Source organism: Triticum dicoccoides, chromosome 1A (assembly GCF_002162155.2).
Source record: "Triticum dicoccoides isolate Atlit2015 ecotype Zavitan chromosome 1A, WEW_v2.0, whole genome shotgun sequence".
Lineage (NCBI taxonomy): Eukaryota > Viridiplantae > Streptophyta > Magnoliopsida > Poales > Poaceae > Triticum > Triticum dicoccoides.
The window spans coordinates 357,865,826-357,882,063 of record NC_041380.1 but is presented as its reverse complement, the minus strand read 5'-3'; the positions used below and the strand labels follow the sequence as shown (position 1 = coordinate 357,882,063).

The 16,238-nt window shown below is 43.6% G+C and overlaps 1 protein-coding gene across 1 annotated transcript; it reads left to right on the top strand.

Annotated features, from left to right (window-relative positions):
- The first annotated feature begins 447 nt into the window (after positions 1-447).
- Positions 448-8,684, top strand: LOC119272900 (3-hydroxyisobutyryl-CoA hydrolase 1-like). Its single transcript, XM_037554255.1, has 14 exons — positions 448-581; positions 2,495-2,575; positions 2,691-2,759; positions 3,390-3,453; positions 3,629-3,708; positions 3,795-3,878; positions 4,435-4,519; positions 5,059-5,144; positions 5,348-5,469; positions 6,002-6,062; positions 6,143-6,241; positions 7,953-8,054; positions 8,128-8,169; positions 8,287-8,684. The coding sequence occupies exons 1-14, from the start codon at positions 549-551 to the stop codon at positions 8,422-8,424; spliced, it is 1,146 nt and encodes a 381-aa protein (XP_037410152.1). The 5' UTR covers positions 448-548; the 3' UTR covers positions 8,425-8,684.
- Positions 8,685-16,238: the final 7,554 nt, after the last annotated feature.

Here is a 16,238-nt window from a genome sequence, read left to right as displayed (position 1 = left end):
GCAATCTACACATGGTCTTCTTAATTTCTACATGCACTTAGCTCATCGGAGGGTGGGTAATTAAAGATGAGAGAGATGATGGCTTGCACCTTTCCAATGCATTTTTTACTCAACTTTATAATTTGTCCTAAAATTTCTAGATGTACATTTTTCACCGGGCGAAGGAAGTATGTAGTAACACTCATAGCATGTACACATAAAGAGTCTTACTCCGGAAGTAGTCGCGGACATTGTTTTGCTAAGATAGTGCCATGGTGTGCACTTCTCCTTCCCCTGGCCGCCGCGGCCAGTCGTATGGCCAGTCAGTATCGATTGTGTGGCCCACCAGTTCCGTAACATCTGTACTTCGCCGTTGCCTTGTTGGTATGGATGGCTGGCCCACCAGTCAGTGGAAGTAGTCTTCTTCCGTTACGGAACTGGCAACCCAACCGTAGTGTGATGGTGTGCATCCCTCCTTCCCCTGGCCGCGGCTTGGCTTCGGGTCTCCTCATCGAGTCCAACTCGAAAGGCTCCACTGCTCCAGGTGCTTCGCTCCACCAGCTGACGACATGGCCTCGCCGGCGACCGGCGATTCCGATCAGGTCCGTCGCCTCCTCCTCCTTCCCACTACTCCTCTCGCCGCCCAGTCCCCAATCCGTTCAGTCGCACATGCCCATACGATGCCAACGGCTGCCTCCGGAAGCTCGCTCCCGCCACCGCGACCCCGCCTTCCTGTCTCAGATCGAGCAAAACAGAGTAAGCTTGACCTGGGGGAGACACACGCACATACGCAGATGGCACCGCCAGTCGGTGGATCCACGGGGTGGTGCGGTGAGGGCCGAAGAAAGGCGGATGGGGAGGCAGCGAGGAGCCCTGGCGCTGGGAGGCGGGGGAGGCGCGGCCGCCGGGGCTAGGCACGGGGTGGGAGCGGGCAGCGACATGAGGCCGTGCGGGATAAAGGAAGTAGAAACGGGGTCGAGCAGTTGCGGCTCGCCGGGACAAAGGAAGAAGACCCGTTTGGCCCGGCGGGCACTGTGCTGGGCGGTGGGCTGTGGCCACGGTGATGGGGCATTGAGCGGCTGGGTGAAGAAGAGTGAGGTGGGGAAGGGGTAGCTGGACTACCTGCTGCTATGGGGATGAATCAGAGAGATTAGAGGAGAGAAATTGAGAGCATGATGGTTTGATGCAAAAAATTGGCATTGCCAACATTTGGCAAATGCCAAATATTGGCTAGTGCTTGGTTGGTTAGCAATTTTATTCGCCAACCTCACAAGAAGTTGCCAATTTTTGATATTGCCAATTGTTAGCTTGCCAAGTATTGGCAATGCCAAATCTTGGCATCAAACCAATTAGCCTCTGAGAGAGACTTAGGTGATGCTGCTGCTATGTATATGCGGCTGAGAAATCAGAGGGAGTAGAAGATAAATTTTTGTAGTCCGTTGCTGCTATATATATTGATGGGCTGCTGCTGCTAATGCATATTATTAGCATATACAGAGAGAGATGCTTGATGCTGCTATTTTCATTAATGTGCTGCTGCTGCTATGTCTCTAAATCATTTGAAATTATGAATTATATGTTGTATGGATGCCCGGCTGTATTAACAAAATAATTGCTTGAATTATGTAGAAAATGATACATGTGGTATGGCCGTATGGGAAAACCAGCTGTTCGAATTATAAAGGTTTAAAATGGTAGTTATAGCCTTATAGGATAGGATATTATTAAAATATAGATGAATGGAATATATGGGAGATGTTTTAGGGGAGCTTCTGGAGTTTAACAAATTTTAGGGGAGTCCCGGTTACAAAATATACGGGGAGAAATTTAAGGGAAACTGATGTACTTGCTCTTACTGCTGCCACTCCATTCCATTGCATGCAGGTCATCTCGCTTTACTCGTCTGTGCCCGGTCGGGTAACTTAGCTTCAGTTCAAATGTTAGATTAGGCTAGCCATGCTCGTTTGTTGTAGCTGCAGTCTGGCGGATTCCTATCGGATTGGGTTTTCCCCTTTCGCTTGAGTAATGTCTAGTGTGTAGAGATGACCAGAGAAATGGCTCGTTAGATAGATTGATTACAGATTGTGCGGAGACTATAATAAAATGCCCGAATTTAATAATAGCGCTACTTTTTAGTTTTGACTATTTTGGTGTTCCTGGTCTGTATTTAAGTAAAAAAGTCAAGAGATGTTGTTTTTCTTGTCTAGTGAATGATTGGTCAGAAACTCAGAATTGAGAGTGAAGACTGCACCTTATTTCATTATCACCAAACTATTTTATAGCAACCATGAGTGGGTTTGGCTCTGTTTTTGTATCATCCTTCAGGGTGTATGGTTCTAGAATTCTCAATATAGGTTTCAAATGTTTTTGCGGCCAAACTATGCTGTGTTGTTCCTTATAATAATTAATCCTATTGTCAGATGTATTCCCTTCTTTCGGATAAATTTCATCTGTAAGTTCCTCCGATTCAATTCTCCAGAAAATAACGAGCCTTTTCTTTGCCCTCCTTTTCCAGGTACTGGTGGAAGCAAATGGCTCTACACGGACATTGGTTTTGAATAGGCCAAAGCAGTTAAATGCTCTCTCCTCTGCAATGGTATGTCTGCAAGAGAGATTCAAGAAGAGTTCTACTAGTACTGGATCATACGGCAATAGTAGCCACAACTGCTTTCAGTATGGCTGAGGGGAGATCTTTTGGTTTCATCTTCCAGGTTACAGAACTTCTGAAATGTTTCACTTCTTATGAGGAAGAAAACACAGTTAAACTGTTGATTGTCAAGGTAATAAATATTAAATAGCACTGCATGCTTTTTGTCGTTTAATATTTGACCGACTTCTTAAGTATAGCCTATGTATGTCAATTGATAGCACTGCATGCCTGTGTGTGTCTTGTTTTCTGGTCCTGTAATCTGGGTTACCCTTCGAATATTTGGATGCTGTATATTAACACGTAACTAGAAATAGAAATTACTGAGCAACAAAGCAGTAACAGTGGACATCAGTTACCCAATCAATTTTCCCGAAACCGTGCAGTAAGTAATGTTTTCTGTACTTAGTCTGGTTTGGAGCTTATTACTCCTTGCTGTTTTTAATTGCTTGATTTTAGGGAAAACACAATTATGGTGTTCCGTGATATTTGTTGCTGAGCATTGCACTCGTTTTTACCATTCGTACTCCTTGCTGAATTCAAGTGTATGAATTATTGGCTTGTTGTAACAATTTCACATTTAATATTCTGGGCGTTCTTTATTTTTCTCTTGCTATTGTTGTTTGACCTCATTTTGTTTTTCATTTCATGCTATCATTATGTTAGTTCTTTTAGATTGGTATAGTTGTCTCTGTATGTTCCTTCCTACTTTAACTTACCCTGTAACCCATGTGTCATGGGATTCAACCCTCATTTTTTTCAGGGGAAAGGAAGAGCATTTTGTGCTGGAGGTGATGTTGCTGAAGTCGCCCAATCTATAAATAATGGTACTAATTACTTAAGGCGTCAATGATTACCTAAAGCTGATTGCTTCAGCATGTTTTCCTTTGACTTCTGTCATCTTTATTTGTCCAACTCGACTTCAGACATTAGCATTTAGCCTTTATATTTATCATTACTGAAGGCATTTTATTAACTTAATTGTATGTTCTCTGAAATCAGATACCTGGAAATATGGTGCTGATTTTTTCCATACTGAATTTTTGTTAAACTATATCATTGCAACTTATAGCAAACCACAGGTGAGCTGCATCCTTTGAAATTCATTCTCCATATAATTGTTTTGTCGCTGTTGCGCACTACTAAATGCTACATCATTCAATTGTAGGTTTCTCTACTTACTGGAATTGTCATGGGTGGAGGTGCTGGTGTTTCTATACATGGAAGGTTTCGGGTTGCCACAGGGAACACGGTATATTCTATGAAGCATACTCAAATGGCCTTTTGCTTCCTGCGTTGCTTATATAGCTATATAATTTAATTGGGGTTGTAGTTGGAGTACACAGAATGTTTATTTATCATGAGGTAACTTAAGATCTGCTTGTTTGGGGTTGTCACACACGGTATCCAGTTTTTAACTGTGCAATGATGGCATGTTATCTTATTTAAGTCACTCCTTAAAAAAATTATGAAGTACTTTATGCATTCACACTCATATGCTATACTTGTTTACTAATGCTGGTATTGCACCATGATGATGTCAGAAATTTAGTTATAGAGGTTATACTCCATGTTGGCCCAAAGTAAGTACTTAATCAAAATAATTAATTCATGACCAAATGCTTCCCATAATGTGTACTTTTTCTCAGCCAACCAATAACACATTTATGTGGGCTCTGTCTATGCTAGTAATTCTTATACAGTTATACTTAGTTGGGGTATGTGGTAGATTGATGCCCTTTTATAGATAGCCAGCATGCTTGCATGTAGCAAAATTTCGTGTTCATCTATTTTGAATTTCTATGCAGGTTTTTGCAATGCCAGAAACAGCACTGGGACTCTTTCCAGATATAGGGGCTTCTTATTTTCTTTCTAGACTACCTGGGTTCTATGGTGACCTTTTTTTTCTCCCACCTTCGTTATTCAAATGAATTTCACACATAACAATGCCAGTTTGCTCTGCACTCACTATATGTTTATGTACTGTTGTATTGATTTATCTTTACCTTGCTTAGTAATTTCGGTAGGTTGCCCTTGAGCTAACTCTGTCGAGAGATTTTGGATATTATTCACATCCATGGACAGTTGTGTATCCTTGGACTCTCCCTTAACAATTTTGATGTGAATCATGTGCTTATTTGATTGTGATCAATGGCGTTCCTTATGAATTACCTTGTCGAATTATGAAAAAACACATGCTTCAGGTGGCAATGGGAGCATTATCACTTCATCATGGAAGTTTTGAAAAATTAATCAGTTTATCTTGTAAAAAAATAAATTTAAATCTTCATGTGCATGGTTGTGGAAATATATGTAGCCAAAGTTCTGAATGTCTATTTAATTTCATGGTAGGGATCAATTGTCAGATAATTGATTGCAGAACTATCTTGGGAGATTGTTTTGACTAAATCGTTAGTGACGTCTTTCTTCAGGAGAGTATGTTGGCCTTACTGGTGCAAGATTGGATGGTGCAGAAATGCTTGCATGTGGCCTGGCAACTCATTTTGTCCCTTTGAACGTAGGTTTGCTGATGATTTAAGTTTGATCCTCAGTGCATATCAATGTGATCGTTACTTACGTCCTTGGAAACTTGAGCAATGCAACGTGCATGCTTTGCTAATCTTGTTGATCTAACATCTGCAAGTTCTTGTCAGTTGACCTACATCTAGTACGTTATGTGTGTGTCAGCATTGCTCTATAATTCCTAGTATATTTTTTCAGAGGATGCCACTGCTTGAAGAATCACTTAAAAAGGTGGATACTTCTGATCCATTTGCTATATGTGGAATTATTGATCAATTTTCACAACAGCCATCTGTGAAAGGAAGTAGTGCTATGAATAGGTAAGAAGGCGATTGTGTTGACATTATCCCTTTAATGCATGTGGAGTTTACATTGATGTGTATGTGTAGTTTATACTATTCATGAAAAAAAGATAAGTTCTACTCCTGCGCTGTCCCTTACATGCATGAGATATCCTTGAGACCTTGACATCTTTGATGCTAACATGTCATGAAAATTCTCACACAAAATTACTTCGAGCTTTACTAGCTATACGTAATCTGTTAGCTTGCCTGCCCATGATATTTATTAACATTCTGATCCAATTGATGTAAAGACGGCAAAGCATGAATAACCTGGATCGATCATTTAAACTTGCTGTTGTCATCGTGTTCTAATTTGGTCCTAAGGCCCATGTTAGATAGTGGCTGAAGTCCATGTTTGCACGTAATTAAGGCCATCTATCTACTTTAAGAAATGCTTCTGGTTTCTCAGATAGCTGTTTTTACTATGAGCTGCATGATCCATTGATGTTTCGATCAATTATGTCCTGATTCCTCTGTGTTACTTCCCTTTTTTCTTTTGTGCTCCAAGGATGGAAATCATCAACAGATGCTTCTCCAAAAGAACAGTCGAAGAAATCATATCCGCTCTTGTGAGTTTTGATGGAGTTAGTTGTGACTTTCTATGGGCCTATGTGTTTTGACCTGCTAAATTTGGTATCTATCATGTCAGGAACAAGAAGCTCCAAGTGTGGCCGATAAATTGGTTACTGCTGCAATCCAGTCATTGCGGAAGGCTTCTCCTACTAGTCTGAAAATCTCTCTCGCATCGGTATCTGTCAAACACTTCCAGAACATTATACTTGTAATGTTGTGAGTTGTCTAATCGTTTTGGCGTGCTATGTTATTGGTTAGTAGTTAATGACTTAATGTTTGGTTTGACCCATTGACCCTTTTTATGGTTTCGTATACTGAATATGTCTATTATTGTTAGGACTATCGAGGTAGTTGTGGTAGGTAGGAGGCTGGGGACCTAGACTGTTGGACCCTTGAGTCTCAAACAATGCGCAATATATCAACCCCATAACTAGTCTTGTTGACCAATTATGAGCGAGTTTCAAAAACCTTGGGAGTTGTTGGTGTGGAATCACACATGTGTAGTATTTAGTTCTCTGCACAACTGTGTGTATATAGCAACTAGATGGCAGATAATTCGAAAGCACAGTGGGTTGCACTGGAAACCCATGCATGTCGCACTTCCAATTTTTTTAAAAAAACAGTAATGTTGGTTATGCGCTGTCTTATGCACTCGGATTTTTTCATCCAATGCATGCACTTCCAATTTTTTTTTAAAAGATTACTATTTATACCCACTACAAAACAAATACGTACAAGATATAAGTGAATAGTATTCGATACTAGTCACTCTTGTTTTTTTTTGTACATGAGACACAAAGGGTCATATTATTGTGAAGTTTTGCAGGTTCATGAGACATAAATGGGCATATTCTTTTGAAAGTTTTGCAGGTGAACGAGATACAGCATAAGCATGGCCTTCATCCAAGATTTTTTTTACATTTTCCTTAAAAAAACTTGGAAGTGCTGCATGCAGTATGGGTTGCGCACACAAATCTGCTTTTGTAGATGTGTCACTTCTTTTGAACTACACTTGCCACCAAAATTTGTTCTTGTAGTTATGATGCCTTGTGTGAAACTCTAGCTTACCCTTGAGGCCTTGTTCGATTAATCCTCTTGCCAAGTGGATTGGAGAGGATTAGACAGCGTGGCGGTGGATTTTGACTTGCAGGGATTTAATCCTCCTCAATTCCCATCAAACCGAACAAGCCCTAAGTGGGTCCAGTCTTATCCCTCTTCTCATCTCCTCTCGCAGCTACCCCAACTCCACTTCCTTGTCTTCGCTTGCATTCTTTCCTGATAAAACTCCTGCCAACTGATTGACAGCAACCATCAGCTGGTGCCAGTTTCTCAGGTCATATCTGGATGGACTGTTTTGGATATTTCCATCCACATGAACTTTCTCAAGCTCACGATGTTAAATATTAATGTGACTTGGTAGAAGTTGAATCAAAGAGCTCACTGTGAGTCGGCGACAATCATCTTCTAGCCTGTTTCAGTTAGATAATCTGATATCTCTGGGCATAAGGTTTGTCTTGGACCTGTACATGGTGGAAGTTCCAACCTTGTCACGAGCAGAATCAGGGTGTCAACTGTCAAAGCACCAGCTATCAGCATCATTACATATTAAAATGAGCAGCTTTGGCACACAGAGAAGTAATTGGGTTTGCACAAAACACCAGCACCAAAAGTCTTGGTTAACATAAGAAGTAATTGGGTTTGCACAAAACACCAGCACCAAAAGTCTTAGTTCACATAAGAATTCACGTGTTAGGAAGAACTTTTTTGGTTTTCATCAATGCATGAAGCAAGCTTTATGTCTTGTCATGCGGACGTCAAATTTAGATGTGCCATGCATGTCCCTTTGCATGATGGTTCTTACTTTATCCCTTTGACTATTGTTTCAGATAAGAGAAGGGAGACTGCAAACTGTTGGTGAGTGCTTGCGCCGAGAATATAGAATGGTTTGCCATGTGATGCGCGGTGACTTCAGCAGAGATTTCTTTGAGGTAATGTCAACATCTTCAGCAGTGGTCCTGTTTATTCGCAATCAATATATCTAAAATCTGATTGCTATCGCAGGGATGCAGGGCGATACTTGTAGATAAAGATCGAAACCCAAAGGTCATATCACTTCATATGTATAATGGACTTCAGAAAATGCATTAGACATTTTCTTTCTATGGAGTACCCTCTGAATTGAATTGTATTGTATTGTGTTGGTACATCTGTTGATTGCAGTGGATGCCGCCAACTCTGGATCAAGTGCATGATGGGGTAGTTGCAAAATATTTCTCCAAGGTCGACGATCCACAGTGGGAAGATTTGAACCTACCAACTAGGTCTTCCCATGGAAGAAGAATTGTTCCCAAGCTCTGATGGAAGTCTCATGCGGAGGATTCAGATGAAGCCTTGACGGGTGCTCGTGAGTAAAACATATGTCTTGAATGAATCCATAGACATAACTGATGGAATAAATCGGAAGTACATCTTGTAGATAGATTAACTGTTATTACCACACAAATTTCTTTGTCAGTTGCTACTAGTATAATACTGGAAGGAAGTAAGTGTTAGTGATATAATCCTGGCTGCGGTTGCTCTCCAAAGCTGGAGCTTATGTTACAGGCTACCGGCTTCCACGGTGCAATGGCAGCATATTTGTACGGCCCGCTGGTCCCCTGATGGCGGCCCATTGGCGGCATACACACGTACAGTGGTCCCTCCACAGATTCAACAACTTCTATAGTTTAGTTATGATAAATTTTTAAACACAAGAATAATGGCTTACGCACTTGTATACCTAACCCCTCTTCCATAGTCCAGCTCACCAAGTCACTATAAAATAAGACCCTCGTGCCTTTCTTTACGAATCTTTGTCTAATAATAAGTAGAAAAAAATAGCAGTTCACATGTCTTGGTCGGACAACTGGTTCTACTACTAAAAAAACTGGTTACTACTAAAATCCAGCGGCTTGAACTGGTGAAGAGAAAACAAATAGCTGGATAGCAAAACCAAAACAGAAATCAAATAGCTGAGAGCACACCGTCCGTCGCTTTCCTCGCTTGCAACCACTCTTTTTTTCTTCTTCTCTGTATCTATCCAGCACATAATACAAATGAACCGAGCGATGGATTTACTTCATTTTTTTATACTTGTACTTAGTCCGTTTATCGTATGATCTGGTCAAGATCTTCTCTCTCCCCACCTTTGTGAGTCATGCGTGCATGCGCCGACACCTCATGAATGATTCCTTTTTATCTTTCTCTGCCTTTACAGTTGGTCACAGCGATTCTCTTTGACTAAAATTTGATTCCTCTGTGCATTTTGTCCTGTTCTGCTCATATTGGGCTGTCTAGGCCTTCAAAGGCCCGGCCTTGGACTAAGAAGCCCAGCCCCGTAGCCTTCACATCCACATTTTTCTAAATGGAACATTCGGAGCAACTAGTTAACGAGCGCTCCTTCGGGAGCCTCGCAACGATCAGCACCATTTGACGCGCTCTCAGCCATTCGCCACATGTCGCGCTCTGGACGCTTTCTTCGGATTTTATTTTTTTATATTTTTCCGCACGCGTTTTTGGTTTTTAAATGATTTTCCGGGTTTTTTCGACGTTTTGGTTTTTCCCTGGTCTTCCTTAGCTTTTTGATAAAAAAAAATTTGGGAAAAATTTTTTGCGTGAAAAAATGCGTTTTTTTCCTTTCGCGAAAGTCATGGTTTTTTTTCTGCGAGAGGCACGGTTGTGCTTTAGCGAGAGTCACGGCCGTGCCTTTCAGAAACGAAAAAAAACGCGTTTTCTGATTTTTTTTCTTTCGCAAGAGTCACGGTTTTGTTTCCGCGAGAGTCACGACCGTGCCTCTCGAAAAGGGAAAAACAAAACGGTTTTTTTTCTTTCGCAAGAGTCACGGTTTTTTTTTCTTTCGCGAGAGTCATGATTTTGCTTCTACGAGAGGCACGGTTGTGCTTTCGCGAGAGTCATGGCCGTGCCTCTCAGAAAGGGAAATAAATACGCATTTTTTGTTTTTTTCCTTTCGCGAGAGGCACGGTTGTGATTTCGCGAGAGTCACGGCCGTGCCTCTCGGAAACGAACAAAAACCGTGTTTTCTGTTTTTTCCTTTCACGAGAGGCACGATTAATATTTCACGAGAGCCACGGGGTGCCTCTTTCGGAAAGAAAAAAAAACCGTGCTCTCGGTTTGGTTTTTTCATCCGGTTTTTTCGTGAAAAAAAGTTCGTTAAAACCTATCAACATGGGATCTAGTTTTGAAGATCTCAACGCGAGGAATCCAATGGTGAAAACGGTTTGAGATTTGGACGCACGGTTTAAAAGATAAAACGTTTTGAATAAACAGATCTACGAAAAAAGAAAAACTCACATGTTGCGACAAGTGACGCGTTGCATGTGCGCCATTTGTCGCTTCATGGGAAAGTGGAGTGTTCTTTGCAACGGGTGCTCCTTAATTAGTGATTCGTGGAACATTCCCTAAAAGATAAAATAAAAATGGAACACCATTCGGGATTTCTAATCGTAAGGCTAAAATTGGTATTATTTGCAAATTTAACTTAATTTATATACGAAGGCTTCTTATAGCTAATCAATGAATCTAGCAGTCAATCATGAGCGGAATTGAATGGAGCACAAGCACGCGTGTAAGCATCGCATTGCACGCGCCGGTCGAACTGAATTGAATCCATTCCAACCACTAGCTGGCCCCGGCCGGGCATTTGATTTAGTAGTAGTAGCTAATTCCTCGGCAACGAAAATTTTCCCGATCGAATCCTTCCCTTTCAGTGTATGGCCCTTCCCTTTAACTAATTCTGTTGCCATTCCGTATGGGTCACCGTCGTTTCTTAATTGCCTACAAGGAGCACGCACTGTGCATACGGAAAATGTGGTGTGGCTGTGTATATGAAGAATGTGGTATCCACGTAGTACGTACAATGTGTTTTACGGCACCGTGCGTGGTAGCTAGTTGCTACTGCTACTGGCTCAATCTAGTTAACTGGAGATGATGTAACGGATGATGTAACGGGGTCTGTAGCGTGAAAATGTTTGGTTATAAAACCACGGGTGATAGACGTGACGTATCTGAGTAAATTAAAATAAAAGCCACACATTGAGGCTAGAGTTGCAGATTACCATCACTATTGATGAAATTTTAAGAACAAACACCCATTTTGAGGCTGTTGTGTAACAAATTGCACCGGGCACCAACCAAGCAATCGTCGTTTTAAACCGTTTTCCGACAACGCGGGCACAACTATCGGGTTGATAAGACTACATATTGCGGTTGACTCCTTCCCTAAGAAAAGTCGGTTTCTTTGTTTCCCGCCGGCGACGCCGCCGATTCGCCTCATCTCCGATGGCCTTAGGGCCATGGCGGTGGATCCCGGTCTTTACTGGCGGGAGGGCTTACTTTTTAGATGTTCCTTCGAGTTTTGTTAGGTTTTGTGTCCTGTTCAGGAAGACGAGACGCCGCCGGCTACCTGGAGATGCAATAAAATTCTCCCCGCCTAGCCCCGTCCTGGTAGTGTGCCTAGTATCGTCGGTGCGCGTGTGGAGGTGTGTCTACAGCGGATCTATCATTCGTAGGTTTGCTCGGATCTGGTCGTAGTTCGTCTAAGTTCATGTGTCTTCAAGTTGGATCCTTCCAATCTACGTTACTCTTCAGCGGTGGCGGTTGCTGTTCTGCTGCGCTGTGATACGTCTCCAACGTATTTATACTTTTTTATTATTCCATGCTGTTATATTATCATTCTTGGATGTTTTATAATCATTTTATATCATTTTTTGATACTAATCTATTGACATAGTGCCAGAAACCCTAAGGGAGTGGACGAAAATCAATTCCAGCCGCCGCAGAGTCCCGAACCACCAGATCCAATCTAGACACCATCACAGAGGGGTTCATCATGTCCATTGGTGCCTCTCCGATGATGTGTGACTAGTTTTTTGCAGACCTTCGGGTCCGTAGTTAGTAGCTAGATGTCTTCATCTCTCTCGTTTGATTCTCAATACAATGCTCTCTTGGAGATTGAAAGCACAAGTGCTCCCAGGGTGATTTTGGTAATTAATGTCAACATATTTCTTGTTGGACTAATACCTTTATCCAGTATATTTCAGATGAGTTCAACAGCGGAGTGGCGTGGACAAGAGGATGTGGAACCCCTTCAAGATGCTAAGGACAGAAGATTGGCAAAAGCTCAAAAAGCTCAAGACTCCTCATTTTCATTTCAGTGATCCAAGATCATATTGAGTCTATAGGAAAGCCAATACTATTAATGGCTTGCTTGCTCAAAATGCTTAGTGATATGCTTCAAAAGCCCTCAACCACTTTCTCATATCCACATATGTCCCAAACCAAAAGTCAAACTCGGCCACATCGATTTGATCTATCTGGCGCCACCGAGTTCACTTGATATAGCCACTGCCAGAAACCCTAATCAGTCCGGTCTCACCGATGGAATCTCGGTCTTACCGAGATGGGCTTGCAAGCTCTCTGTTGTCTGTTGCAATTATCTCGATCTCATCGAGACATGCAACCGGTCCCACCGAGTTTGCTTGACCAACTCTCTGTTTTGCTTATTACCAAAATCGGCCCCATCGAGTTTGTGTAATCGGTCAAACCGAGTTGAGGTTTTACCCTAACCCTAGCACACCGGTCCCACCGAGTTGATCATATCGGTCTCACCGAAAAATCTAACGTTCACATTTTGAACCATATCGGTCCGACTGAGTTTCTCGATTTGGTCCCACCGAGTTTGATGAATTGTGTGTAACGGCTAGTTTTTGTGTGGAGGCTATATATACCCCTCCACCCATTCTCCATTCGTGGAGAGAGCCATCAGAACGTGCCTACTTCCAGCATTCATTTTCTGAGAGAGAACCACCTACTCATGTGTTGAGACCAAGATATTCCATTCCAACCACAAGAATCTTGATCTCTAGCATTCCCCAAGTTGCTTTCCACTCAAATCATCTTTCCACCAAATCCAAAGTTGTGAGAGAGAGTTGTGTGTTGGGGAGACTATCATTTGAAGCACAAGAGCAAGGAGTTCATCATCAACACACCATCTATTACCTTTTGGAGAGTGGTGTCTCCTTGATTGGTTAGGTGTCACTTGGGAGCCTCCGTCAAAATTGTGGAGTTGAACCAAGGAGTTTGTAAGGGCAAGTAGATCGCCTACTTTATGAAGATCTACCCAAGTGAGGCAAGTCCTTCCTGGGCGATGGCCATGGTGGGATAGACAAGGTTGCTTCTTCATGGACCCTTCGTGGGTGGAGCCCTCCGTGGACTCGCGCAACCGTTACCCTTCATGGGTTGAAGTCTCCATCAACGTGAATGTACGATAGCACCATTGAGGGAGTCCTGGATTAGGGGGTCTCCGGACAGGCGGACTATATCCTTTGGCCGGACTGTTGGACTATGAGACTTTTACTTGGCGTAGAAGGCAAGCTAGGCAATACGGATATGTATATCTCCTCCTTTGTAACCGACCTTGTGTAAACCCTAGCCCCCTCCGGTGTCTATATAAACCGGAGGGTTTTAGTCCGTAGGACAACATACAATCATACCATAGGCTAGCTTCTAGGGTTTAGCCTCTCTGATCTCGTGGTAGATCAACTATTGTACTACTCATATTATCAAGAACAATCAAGCAGGACGTAGGGTTTTACCTCCATCAAGAGGGTCCGAACCTGGGTAAAACACCGTGCCCCCTGCCTCTTGTTACCATCCGCCTTAGACACACAGTTCGGGACCCCCTACCCGAGATCCGCCGGTTTTGACTCCGACATTGGTGCTTTCATTGAGAGTTCCACTGTGCCGTCGCCGTAAGGAAGGATGCCTCGTCTCGTTGTTAAAAACAACATTACCGCCGGGGGATCCCTGGCTGTCAGCCAAACTCTCCGGCTTGGCAGTTTCATCATGACCGCCCGTTCGGCCGCTGCACCGACGATGACTTCTTGGGTCATCAAAAACATCCTCCATGTTGGCTCGGAATTTGCCGAGCAGATGGATCCAATAGAGCTCTCTTCCCTAAATGAGCTCTTGGATCGCATCGCCGCCTTGGGAGTCGCTACAGACTATGATCGGATTGGGCTTAAACCCGATCAAAGGGAGATTAACTCTCCACCGGTCACCCATCATATTGCGGTGGTGGAGGAACAATGCGGCGATTCTTCCTCTATCTTGAGGACTAACTATGTCCGGATTCCTGAGCTCTCCGAGCCGGATACCTGTTTACGGGAGGACATCACCCAAGCCCTGAACCTAGAGTCAGGCAGTGGGCCAGACTTATCGGGCAACACTCCGGAATCCGAACTTCCAAGATTGGAAACTCCTTGGCCCCTGGGTCTCAGATCGGGTAGGGGTTCGGACTCAAATCCACCCACCCACTCAGACATAAACGATCTTCCCACATCAGGCAAGAGCCCCATGAAACAGTACATCATTATTGGGACAGATTCCTCCTTGTGATGAACAAGGTTAAGGACTGTCGCGAGGAAGACGCAGTCTCATTTTTCTGCAATAATTGCACGGAGAAGGGAATCCTTAACGCCTTAAGTCACCGTGACATATCACGCTTCGCTGACTTGGCATCCATAGTATGAAAATACTGTGTGATGGAAAGCGCCTGGAAAACCAAAACGAAATTTTGGGATAATCCGGCTCGGAATATACACCCAGTCCGAAGTAAAAAGGTGCACTATCATAAGACACCCGAGTTAATTACAAAGAAGCAAAAACCCTCTACAGGGCGTGGAACCGTATTGGAGGGATGGCTCAACGGACCCTGCAAAATTCATAGTACAGTGGATACCATACCAACACACAGCCTTAGAGCATGTTGGATACTCCGGCAGGTGGCCAAAAGCGGCGAGAATCTTCTCATCCGAGATGCCACAGAGCACCATCCCAGGGACAACAATACGGTATTAACAGTCTTTGAGACCTTCACATCAAATAATAGGCGCAAGCGAACACTCCGCAGCATTGCCGAAATCTGCCACGTGGCAGCAATAAATCCATGGAGCGACACGGCTATTACCTTCAATGCCAGTGACGAACCTAAATTCTGAACAGCCCGAGCACCAGCTGCACTGGTCCTCAGTCCAACTGTGAACGGCTTTCGACTCACCAAAGTACTCATGGACGGCGGCAGTGGATTAAACCTCATCTATGAGGAAACTCTTCAAAAAATGGAAATAGACTGGAACCGCATTGAGCAAAGTAGCACAACCTTCAGAGGAATCATCCCGAGTCGGGAAGCACGCTGTGCTGGGAAAATCACACTAGATGTGGTATTCGGCACGCCGAAGAACTATAGGTCTGAAGAAATTACATTCCAAGTGGTCCCGTTCAGTAGTGGATACCACACCCTTTCAGGACGGGAGGTGTTCACGATCTTCCAAGCCATACCCCATTATGGGTACATGAAGCTCAAAATGCCCGGGCCCAACGGAATCATCACTCTCGCTAGTGATCTGGACACAACACTCTGCGCCAAAAACAAAACAGCCGCATTGGCCCTCGAGGCATTATCCGAAGCCCTTTCGGCCGAGGAATTAACTGCGCTACGCTCCACAGTGGACAGGGACGACGTGATACTTGACAAGAGATCCAAGTCCACCTCTTTTAAACCAGCGGATGAAATAGTCAAATTACAAGTCCACCCAACGGACCCTACAAAAACAGCCTCCATCGGGGCACAGTTAAACCCCGCCGTGGACGCCGCACTACGAGAGTTCCTGCGTGAGAATTGGGACATATTCGCCTGGCACCCCTCAGACATGCCAGGAATCCCACGCAGGCTGGCCGAGCACAGCCTCAATGTTCTAAAGGGATTCAAGCCGGTCAAGCAGACTCTTCGGCGTTTCTCTGAACCTAAGAGACAAGCTATGGGAGAGGAACTAGCCAAGTTATTGGAGGCCGGATTCATTAGAGAAATAAAACACCTGGACTAGCTAGCAAACCTGGTGATGGTACCAAAGAAGGACAAATCCTGGCGCCTAGGTGTCGATTTCAAGGACCTCAACAAGGCTTACCCAAAGGATATCTTCCCCCTCCCCCGCATTGATCAAATTATCGATGCTACCGCAGGACACGAGTCATTGTGTTTCCTCGACTCATACTCCGGCTACCACCAAATCAAGATGGCGGAGTCCGACCAAGCCGCAACGGCATTTATCACACCA